General features: G+C 35.1%; 1 protein-coding gene across 1 annotated transcript; it reads left to right on the top strand.

The window, feature by feature from the left end:
* The first annotated feature begins 1,163 nt into the window (after nt 1-1,163).
* Nucleotides 1,164-8,341, top strand: LOC140799376 (rhomboid-like protein 19). The gene is made up of 8 exons (XM_073153690.1): nt 1,164-1,375; nt 3,460-3,581; nt 3,947-4,007; nt 5,459-5,625; nt 6,448-6,562; nt 6,647-6,849; nt 6,933-7,055; nt 7,969-8,341. The coding sequence occupies exons 1-8, from the start codon at nt 1,313-1,315 to the stop codon at nt 8,057-8,059; spliced, it is 945 nt and encodes a 314-aa protein (XP_073009791.1). The 5' UTR covers nt 1,164-1,312; the 3' UTR covers nt 8,060-8,341.
* The last annotated feature ends 2,800 nt before the right edge of the window (nt 8,342-11,141 follow it).

Here is an 11,141-nt window from a genome sequence, read left to right as displayed (position 1 = left end):
GAAGAGAAGGAGGAGGAGGGAGGGAAGTGCGGACCCGGGCCGAGGGGAAGGGCACTGGTCGTTGGTGGCCATCCAGCGGCTGGCCTCTCGTCGGCGGCTTGGCTCCGGCGAGTTCGAGCCCAAGGGCAAGAGAAAGGGAACTAGAGAGAGAGAGAGAGAGGAAGAGAGAGAGAGAGGGGGAGAGAGAGGCGGTGGGAGGGGTTGGCGGTGGCTGCGGCGGCGCTAGGGCCCGCCGCAGTCAGTTGGCCACAGCCGGTTGGCTGCGGCGACATGAGGGGCCAGCCACGTTGTGCCCATGCAAAGATTAATATTTTTATTTTTATTTACTTTTAAGGATAGGTTGTTACAAAAAGGACGACAATAGCCAGAGATAGTTAAGAAGAACATAATGGTACAACGCCAATTTTAATTATCAGATTCTACCTCAGTTATGATTTCCTCCATATATATTTATAGTGACTAATTCTAAGGACTCATCAACTAAGTTAAATAATTCTAACAAACCAACAATTTTTGTCACGGTACGTTTGAATGCACCCGATCGCATTTGAACGCATAAATATAGTTCTTTGTTGTTGCGAATGCGTGTAGGTGTTCGAATGATTGCGTTCGAACGCAGTTCTTAGCGTTCAAATGCCCCTTTGGTAAAAGGCCTTATTCTCTCAAGCAAACATAAACTAGATAAATAGGTTAATCTCAATTAATGTAACGCCGCGAGTGGATCTAATTTAACCGAATTATATCGGTGTCAAAATACCATCCCAAGAAGATAATAGTATTTTGATAAAAATAAAATTAATCTCTTTTTCCTTTTTAAGGGTAAAGAGGTTGCTGATGTGATTTGCGCACAATAATTTATAAATAAAAAAATAATAAAAATCAATGAGTGCTTAAGATATTTTCAGTAGACACGTGGTGAAAGATAGTAATTCACGAGGTCTAAATGTAATTAATCTAAATTTATTTTTAGCTTTAGGTGAAGTTGACCCCGCTTGCCACTTGGGCATGGGTTTGGGTTATCCCATTCCCAGCCCCCATCTCAAACTCGGCGTCGTTTACTTTTTACCTCCTAAGACGCCGCCGACATCGGCGTGAAAGAGAAAAAAAGAAAAAGAAAAGGACATGTGACAGTAAGTAAGTAATAAAAGTACGCGGATTTAATTGGAGGGCAGGCGCCCACGACAACCCATGATTTTGTCTCATCATTTGACCTTTCGAACAGAAAAGAGAAGAGAAGAGAAGAGAAGAGAAGAGGAGAAAAAAGGGTAAGAAACCTCCTTTTCTGATCTCGGAGACAGGAAAAGGAGGAAGGATGATGGATAGTAGCACGGCTTCCTCCGCCGAGCAGCAACCTCTGCAACAAACTCCAGCTCCTGTGAGTAAGCTATCTCGATTTCTGTTTTTTTTTTCCTCTCTAAAGTCCAATCTTTCTGGATCTGGCTTTGGATTCCTTCTTGACAATTTCGAGTTGGGTTGCTCTTGGTTTCTTCATTTTTAATATTTGGGTCTTTGTTTTTGGTCCTGAATTTTGCGTTGACCTTGCCTTCTTATTTCCGTCTGTTGTCAGATCTTTTAGTATGGCTTTGGCTTTGGATAACCCATGGACTGGGTTGGAGTGATTGCGATGCTTGTTTCTAATGCCAATCGTTCCTTGTATTCTTGTGTGCTACTGGGCCTGAATTTGTTGTTGTGTTTGAAGTGGTTGAAGTGAAATTGAGCTTCCTAGCTTGTTGAACAATTTTAATTTGACGGTTTCTTAAATTCTTCACACTTTAAGCGTGCAGGAAATTGTTACCTTAGACGAGCTGAGGCAGATTGTGCATTACAAAGGAACTCATGTTCTACTCGTTTCTTGCTTTTGACTTTAATAAGAAAAGGATCTGCGTTCTTCTATGACAGATCTCTCGACAAAATCATATAGTTTTGTCATTAGGAGGGGTAAAACTTGAAATGCAAAGACTTATTCTGATTCATAACTTACGGGAGTTTATGTCAAGTGGTGGATCTGTTTTCCTATTAGTTCCCTTTGCAGAGGTTCTTTTGTCTATAGACCTGATCAAATACTTACAGTTTTCGAATCTTGTTCGATGCTTGATGCCATACTCAATGAACTCTCTCCCTATCTCGATTCCAAGGCAAACTTGTCAATCTGCATCTTAAGATAAAATCATAATTATCCTGGCCATATATTTCTTTTCTTTTCTTTCTTTGGTCTCTCAAATCAGATTGCACCACATTCCTTGGGAGTTCCTTCTCAGTTCTGAAAGTATATGATGGTATATCATGTGTTAAATTTTGAATTATAACATAACTATAATAATCAACCTCATTCCAATATTGTGTCTTGACCGAGTTTATGAGTTATTACTTTCCAATCAGCAGTTAAAGATTTCCATCGCTAAATTTTAGGGAGTTTTGTTGCAAAAGAAGTGGATATAAGCAGTAAATGACGACCCATAGATAAGCCAGTTTGATAAAGCCTTCTAGATGCATTTCGTTCTCTGTTTTTTTCCTGGCTAATTTAATAAAGCTCACCCAGAAAGGTCAACTCCTACTACACAATCAGAATGACTGGCTATTAAACAAATGCAACTAAGCTTGCCGAGCCCTTTCCTGAATTAATAAATCTGATTTTATCTCCGTCAAATTTTCTTTCTGGTTTTCTTTTCCTTTATCATCATGACTTGCAAAAATTGATCTTTTGAATTAATCCAGATCTCTGATTGAATTCATAACTGGGTTCTTATCTAAATGTTTGGTTCAATCTAGAGCCTGAGCTTAAGGTTTGGCTGGCCAAGTCTATAACCCAGTTTTAGGTTTTTCATCGCTCTTATGTGGTTTTTGTCTTTCATTTGATGAACTTTAATAGTGTGACACCCATCCTGGTTTAGATTGAATTTGGGCAGCAGATTTATGGCTGGTTGATTTCTTGCTTGGAGTGGTGATCAGCCCATAGGAAGGAAACATTGGGCTTACCTCATTGCATGGTTTGCATCTATTGAGAAACATTAGAATTGTGACCAGTCCAAACAGAGAATCAGTACCTCACCTCCTATTTACCTCATTGTGTCTTTCTTGTCTAACGCTTTTTCAAGCCTTCTCATCCTTTATTTCATTATCAAATCAAGGTCTTACATTGGTTGCTTTTATAAAGAACACATTTCAGATCCAACAATGTCTAAATTTAGCTTTCCATATGTAGTGCATGGCATCAGATTTTTATGGGTCAGTATTTTCGAAACAAAATATTCTACTAAATCAACAAGTAAATAATGATTGACATTATGCTATAATCATCTATTAATTAACTTTCGGGCAATCTTATCATGTATACTTCAATGTAGACAAGGACCTCACATATGTAAAAGTTAAACATTACAGCTGTGGAAGGTATTTGGTATCAATGAAACTCTTTTGATGTTCTTGTTGATAACGACTTTGTCTGATCCTTAACTGTAGGTTGCTCCTGGAAAAGGATTTACTAAAACCTGCAAATGCCTTGCTGTGGTTCTTGTTGGAGGATATGCTTTGCTCCAAGTTTCTCCTTCAGCTATCAATTATCTTGCACTTATCCCTGCAAGGTAGCCTTCGGAGCTTCATTTATTTTTCTTTATTTAAAGAGTAGAGGCCATGTGTAAACACACTACATGTTATTTATATGTATCTCTTTGTATGTATAGAGAAGTTAATAGAAAAGGGGACATACAGAACCCATGCATACTCACTGCAAGATAAATCTACATGGATGCTCCTCAATTAAACATATATAGAAGGGGACAAATATATAGAAAGATCATTTATCCAGTGACACCTAAAGAAGCAAACATACGATGCTCTTTAAGTCTATAAAATGATATTTCTTTCATTCAGATGCAAGTACTGTGAGCATAATAGTAATTACGGAGTTTGCAACTTGGCACTTATTGGAGTTCTGTTGATCCTGTAGGACTATTCCATTCGTGTGGAATCTCATCACTGCTGGCTACCTTGAGCAAGTTCTTCCAGGGGTTGGTTATATTCTTATTAATTAGTAGCTTACTATTCTCTAATATCAGTACATTGAAAATGTTTTTCAGTCTCTTTTTAAAATTGCATGTCCTGTGTATAATATTGCTCTCGTATGTGGTTTTTAAGTAGATTTCTTGTTGTACATTATTATGGTTACCATTTTAATATCCTTTAAGAATAGGAAGAAACAAGATTAAGAAATTTATTGGGGCTTTCCATAGACATTACAAATGGAATCTTATATAACATGCTCACCGTCCCTAATTATTATTTTGTTCCACATTTTATATCCTTAAGGTTTTCTTTGACCATCTTTAGTTGGTCCTTCATAATTATCTATGAAAGTGATGAAGATAGACAGACCTTTGACGAGTGGTTACTCTTGGCTATGCCGATGGCACAATGTCAGTGCAACTGGCACTTTTGAGTTTTGACCATTGTTGTCTTTTGAACCCTATTAGATTAAAAAGGGTACATTGAAGTTAAATATACGATCTCTTAATTACTATATCTGGCAAATGAAACTATTTTGTGGATTCATCTCTTACAGCATTATGTTGACTATTTCTCCATGCAGTATTGGTGTAAACTGCTGCGGTAATGTTTTAACTGCAACCTATTCATTTGAACTTTTATGAATTCAAAGGTGAAATTGGTAGATTCATTTGAGATAAATCATTGATGTATAAATTTTCATGATCTTTCTGGATTAGCCACCAAACAGAAGAGCTGTCAAGAAGATATTACATTACTTCCAACATGAGCAACAAAACTATTGTTGACCACTATGATTACTGATCACCAATCAATTGGTTGATAGATGCTGGCATAGTCCTCGGTCCTTTATATAGGTAGGGACAGTAATGGACAATATGGGAAGAATTCAAAATTGTCCATAATAGCTCAAATAAAGCTTTTGATAAGATATGTTGGCAACAAGGCTCATTTAGTAGTAGACAAGACTTATATAATTTTTTGTGGGCTTATTTCCAACCTACATATACAATCAGAACTCAGAAGAGCTTCTCAAAGAGATCAAGTTATAGAGGTGATAGTTTTCCCACGATGCCACATGCCTCTCTCAAAATGATTCAATTAGAAGCCCTAAAGCTTGTACATGTTTAGGCCATACTGAAATTCTAGGCCTCTTTGGGCTTGACTTTCTCATGTAAATACAACACACTAACATTACCATATAAAGGAAGCATAGATTCCCTTGGTTAAATAGTAAATACAACACACTAACATTAGCATATAAAGGAAGCATAGATTCCCTTGGTTAAATAGTAAATACAACACACTAATATTACCATATAAAGGAAGCATAGATTCCCTTGGTTATCTCTTTCAGTTTAGTTCATTTACTTTATGGTGTATTCTTATTCTGCTTGTTCTATGTGTGTGTGTGTAGTGTCATGAGGTGATAGTAATAGTACCTTTGAAATTGCAGGCTATTGGCAGCTCGCTTGGTCTTCTTTTCTGTGGAAAAGATCTGGAACCAGTATGGGGTCGCAGAGAGTTCTTGAAGTTTGTTATATTGACCAATTTTCTTACTTCGATATGCGCCTTTTCTACTGCAATAGCACTGTACTACATAACAAGGAAGGAGAGCTTCCTGTAAGTAATGAAGTTGTTCAATCTATTAACTGTTGCAGCATATTCCTTCTTCACCAAGTTATTGGATCTGACTTATGACTTGTTTTTTTTTAATTCTGTGATGTCATCTGGATCTGATATTGAGATGCTGGATATCGAACAGTTAAATTAACATGGCATGATATTTGAAAATGGATATTTCAGTACTGAGTATCAGAGTACATATTTGATCAGTATTTTGTTTGTAAGGACACAATAGTTCAACTGATGGACAAGAGTGCCCACTGCATGAGGCTCCTGCCAATGCAGGGTATGAGGACCGATAGATATATGCAGCCTTAACCCCATCAGTGGGGAGTTTGTTGCCATGGCTTGAATCCTAATCACCTGTTTCCACTTGGATGTAAGGTGGAAAGTGAAACCCTTGGTGCACTCTACTTAGGTTCAAGTGCTCAGCTGATATGGAATCAAGCTTCTAAGTTCTAATCCTTTATTGCATACATAGGTGAAAAGAATTTCTTGCAAGTGACATGCAAAATTTAACAGTTGCTACAATTGCATCATGTGATTATAGTACCGTTTTTGATATGGAAGGTTCTTTATAATGTTAAGCCTTATCTCAGTCTTGATTTTCTTCTCTAGATCTCTCTGTGACTACTACAGTAAAATAAAAATATCTCTCAAGATATTGCTGCTGAATAATTTAAACAAGACTTTTTATATATTTTTTTCTTTGAATTGTGTTATACTTTTTCACTTAATGCTCTTAGAGATTGACTGTACATCAGAAGAAGTAACTGTATACTCATCCAGATTTCCTTTTGCTTTATTCTTTTTTGACAGATATACACCTCTTTCTGGCTTCCATGGGGTTCTTGCAGGACTTCTGGTGGGCCTGAAGCAAGTACTACCAAATCTTGAGCTGCCAATGTGTTTTTTCTGGAAGATCAAAGCAAAGGTATGTGTTCATTATAAGCATGAGGATTTGCATTGTTATCTAAAGAATTTGGTGATGTTGGAATCTTGTTTTGCCCTTTTCCAGTGGATGCCACTTTTTGTCGGAGTGTTCTCGTTAGTTATGGCCTTCATTGTACCAGATTCCATAAATTTTCTTCCAACTTTACTATCTGGCATGTATGTAAGTTGGATTTACTTGCGTTTCTTTCAAAGAAATCCGAGAACTGATCTTAAGGGAGATCCAAGTGATGAGTTCTCCTTTGCTAGCTTCTTCCCTGAATTTATGAGGTGATATTTTCCCATCGTTCTGCAATAATAAAGCACATTTGAAACTGGTAAGTTGAATCATGCTAACTTAGTTAAAATTGCAGGCCAGTCATGGAACCCATCGCCTCAGTGTTTCACCGTATTCTATGTGGAAGATCTACAGCTTCTACCGAATTTGGCCATCTTAAGTTGCCTGTTTCAGATCCTCTTGTAGCATCTAAGGAGAGGTACATCCCTTTGTTTTCTTTTATTCGTTGATGTCATTCTTCCGCAGAACTGCAGAAAACATTCTGATCTTAATCACTTTGAACTTTATTATGGCTTTCTGACCATGAATGGTCAATAAGTTCTTATTGCTATCAAACATAATTTTTGTATTTCCTAGGGGTTGGCAATTTTTTTTCTTGTCTTACCTAATATTAGAATAACTGCAATCATGCCAAGTGTGTAGCGCAATCATAATTTTTTTGTTCATCCTAGGGCTGTAATCGAGCCAAGATCTGTTCAAGCTTCGTTCGAACTAATTTCAAGGTCAAGTTATATGATCAAGCTTGCTTGTTTTTTCTCATTTTGAGCTTACTAAAGTTCAAGCCTAAATGAGCTGCTCGGTGAACAAAATCACATATATTTCAAGCGAAGCCTAATTCAAGCCCAAGTTAGATCAAGCTTGATGTCAGGAGAGATGGATATCTAGATCTTGATCTAATGGTTCTATACTATGAATAGCCTTATTGAGTTGATCCTGCTTGTGATCATGCTCGGCTTGAAATTAGTTTCAAGCATACACTAATGACTCAAGCTTGGCTCATTTACAAACAAACTGACCTTGATCGCTGACGTCGAGCTGGCTTGGTAGACTCGACATGTGAAAAGAGGACTTGTAGACATGTTTAGCAGCATAGGATGATTTAGGCAGAATTATTTAACAATACGTATAAGTGGGGACAAAATAATTAGGTAGTTTTGTGGTACATCTTACTGGAAAACCTATGCATCCATCAGGTGGGATGATGTGTTATAATAAAAGGCTAATTACCCTGGAATAAACATCTTCCTGTTGTTTAACTTTAATCGGATGCTCTTGTTAATTTTCTCCTGCCATTATGATGTTATTTATCTGTTCTTCTTCAACTATTGCAGTGAGATGGAACAAAGATCAGCAGCTGAGAAATCTGCTGCCACAGGAAGCATGGAAGCTATGTCACGCGGGGATGCTGCAACTGATGTTTGAAGCTCTTCAAGATCTGAAAATTACAACATTCATGATGATAGCATTCATTCAGTTACTGTGCAATGACCTAGTCAATATGCACTAGCAAATTTGTTGGACTGCTTTTGTTTCATAACTAAATTATAGGCTTGAGATGAGATTGAAACCAGCACTTCATATATAGTGCAGAAAATGTTGTCGTGGTACAATTTTTTAATTTTTATGTAACTTTCTATGAATGAAATCATGTACGACTTCTTTCATAAAAAAGAAAAGAAAAGAAAAGAAATCATGTACGACAAATCCCTGTGTTCATTGTAACAAAAAATGGTATCAATTTTGGCCAAGCACCACTTTGAACTCAGTTTCGGTACACTTACCATCTCTAGTTGGTGCTTTCTGGTGAGTTGCTGCTTCTACTGAGGTCAGATCCTTTTCTTGCTTTTGTTAACGACTCTTTATCGATGTGACTAGCAAACCTCTTATGCCCTGTCCTCTTAGGCCATATGATGTACATATTTTATATGGATTTTTAGTATTATGTTAAAAGAGTTATCCATATTTTATTACTAACGAGTCAAAACAGTATAGTGATTTAAAATTAGATAGTGTTTGGATGACCTTTGAAAATTATATAAATTTTCGTCCAATAAATTAAATATATATATAAATTAGCTTTTAAAAAACTAGTTTTCGGCAAATTATTACTTACGAAACTAGACTATGCAAAAAACTTTTCAATTTACTCTCACTGTTTGTCATTCGTATCACCAATCATTTTTAAAAAAGAACATTCACTTCTTTCTCAATATATATATATATATATATATATATATATATTATTTTGGATTTGGTTCATTGGAGACGAATAAATCAAAAGGATGATCACAGGATGTTCGCAATTTTATCAATTTATTTGATTATCAATCAGATAAATATCCTTGCCATACATCGATTCTAATAGGTACATCATATGTTAAAGAAAAATTCTTGAAGGTCATGAAAGTCAGTGCAAATGTCAGTTTCCAATAGACGCTCACATTTTCCATGCCCTTGTGATTTTTTTAAAAGAGAAATATTCTTCTAGAGGTGTTGTAATTGAACAGCAAGTTGCAATATTTTTTAAAAGAGAAATATTCTTCATAATATTAGGGGTGTGTTGTACAAGAAATGCTTCAATGTAGTGGTGAGAAGCAATTACTAAAATGGCATAAGATTATGTGCGGAGGCCAATAATCACTGCACAAATATTTTTCATATTTTAATGTAAAAATTACTTTAAAAAATCTTTATCCTTTTGAATACATTAAAAAGTGTAAATTTATTTATTTTTACTGTAGGATTGTATTGATGATACACGTGTCCCTATATCAATATCACCAGAAGACTAAAAACTTTTTCATTATAAAAGAACACTATCACAAAATATAATTGTAACATATCATTTTAATCTATGCTTTGTTTATTTAAGAGCTGGATGGGAGGGTTCTGCATCTAATGCTAAAAGTTTACAACTTCATTGGATCAAGATTTTAGTGTTCCACGAGACAAATATTATCTAGTTAATGCAGATTATAATAACACACTAAATTTTATTACTTTATATAGAGAAGTGTGCTATCATTTGCAAGAACAAGGAAGAACTCAAGCAAAACCTAGAGACTACAAATAATTATTCAATCTTTGGCATGCATCTCTTCATAACCATCTTGAACGCATTATTAGTATCTTAAACATATGCCTTCCAATACTAAAAGTGGCTACCTTTCACCAAATTAATTAAACAAAGAGATATTACTACTACAGTCTATGTGTTATACAATTTTATTAGAATTTTTAATGAGGATATGAGATGACTAAATAATTTTATTACTCAAATGAATGAACACAAGATCATTGATGTTATAAAAGGTGATGAAAACTATGGAGAAGATGCTGATAGCATGAATAATCAACCGCACTATAGGGGCAATCAAAAGAAATAAAATAGTTCATCAAATGTGGAATGGATATTGTAATTTAAGAAAAACTCGTATTACAATATAAACAATGTAATCACATGTACATATGCTTGTGTTTAGCTTTTCCTAATTCAACAAATTTTACTATATATGCCTATGCACGAGTGTAATTTATCTAATAGGAAAATTTGTATATAATACCCTGCCTTTTAGCTAAATTTGTATTTACACCCTACGTTTTTAATATTTGTAGATCGAGCCCTATGGTTTATTGTTTTCCTCACTAGATCTTCCATTAGATTTGGGAAAAGTAATAGTGTAAAGCATTTGGTTTTATACTACGCAGATAGGGAAAAGTAATGTTGTAAAGCATCTTTCCTACTATCATATTTTTTTTATATAGTTCCTACATACTATATTTAAGGATGACATATTTCTTGCTGTCAAGTTGTAGAGCATTTGATTTTATATGATTCTTTTATTAATTGTATTTCTTGTATGATCCCCATAGAGTAATTAAATATTTATTTCTGTTATCTCTGTAGTCTATATACAGTAAATAATTTGTTAATTGTATTTCATATGTGGTCTCTCTACAGAAGTTTGTTAATTGTATTTCTTGTATGATCCCCATAGAGCAATTAAATATCTATTTCTATTAAATATTTCTTTGTGATCCCTATAAAGTAAAGTAGTTTGTTAATTGTATTTCATGTGTAGTCCCAACACAACACAATAAATTATTCTCTTACTATTAAATAGTTTGCTTATTCTTGGTCATGAGTTTCATTTCAAATGGAAAATGATGTTTCGACTATACGGCTCCACTATGGTGGATCATGGAAAATAAATCGAAGTACTTTACAATTTAAATATGTTAATGGGAGACAAATGACATTCATTGTAGAGCGAGACTACATAAATTTCATAGATCTATTGGATTATATTTTTAATTAAACAAAGATGGATAGGCAAGTTGCCTTACGTATATGTTATAGGAGATCGGGTCCAAGGGAAGCATATAATGCTATATTTTCAGACCATGATGTTCTTAAAATGATTAATTTATATAAATCTGAAGATCATATTGATATGTTTGTAGTTGGTATTGAGGTCCGTGACACAAATTCATCAAAAGCTAG

This window comes from Typha latifolia, chromosome 12, assembly GCF_019914945.1.
Source record: "Typha latifolia isolate L0001 chromosome 12, TyphaL0001v2, whole genome shotgun sequence".
NCBI classification, from domain to species: domain Eukaryota; kingdom Viridiplantae; phylum Streptophyta; class Magnoliopsida; order Poales; family Typhaceae; genus Typha; species Typha latifolia.
This window is presented reverse-complemented; position numbering and strand designations above follow the sequence as displayed.

Coding starts and splice junctions, on each gene's coding strand:
- LOC140799376 (XM_073153690.1), top strand. CDS start 1,313: ATGATGGATAGTAGCACGGCTTCCTCCGCCGAGCAGCAACCTCTGCAA. Junction 1,376..3,459: donor TGCAACAAACTCCAGCTCCT/GTGAGTAAGCTA, acceptor CCTTAACTGTAG/GTTGCTCCTGGAAAAGGATT. Junction 7,056..7,968: donor CTTGTAGCATCTAAGGAGAG/GTACATCCCTTT, acceptor CAACTATTGCAG/TGAGATGGAACAAAGATCAG.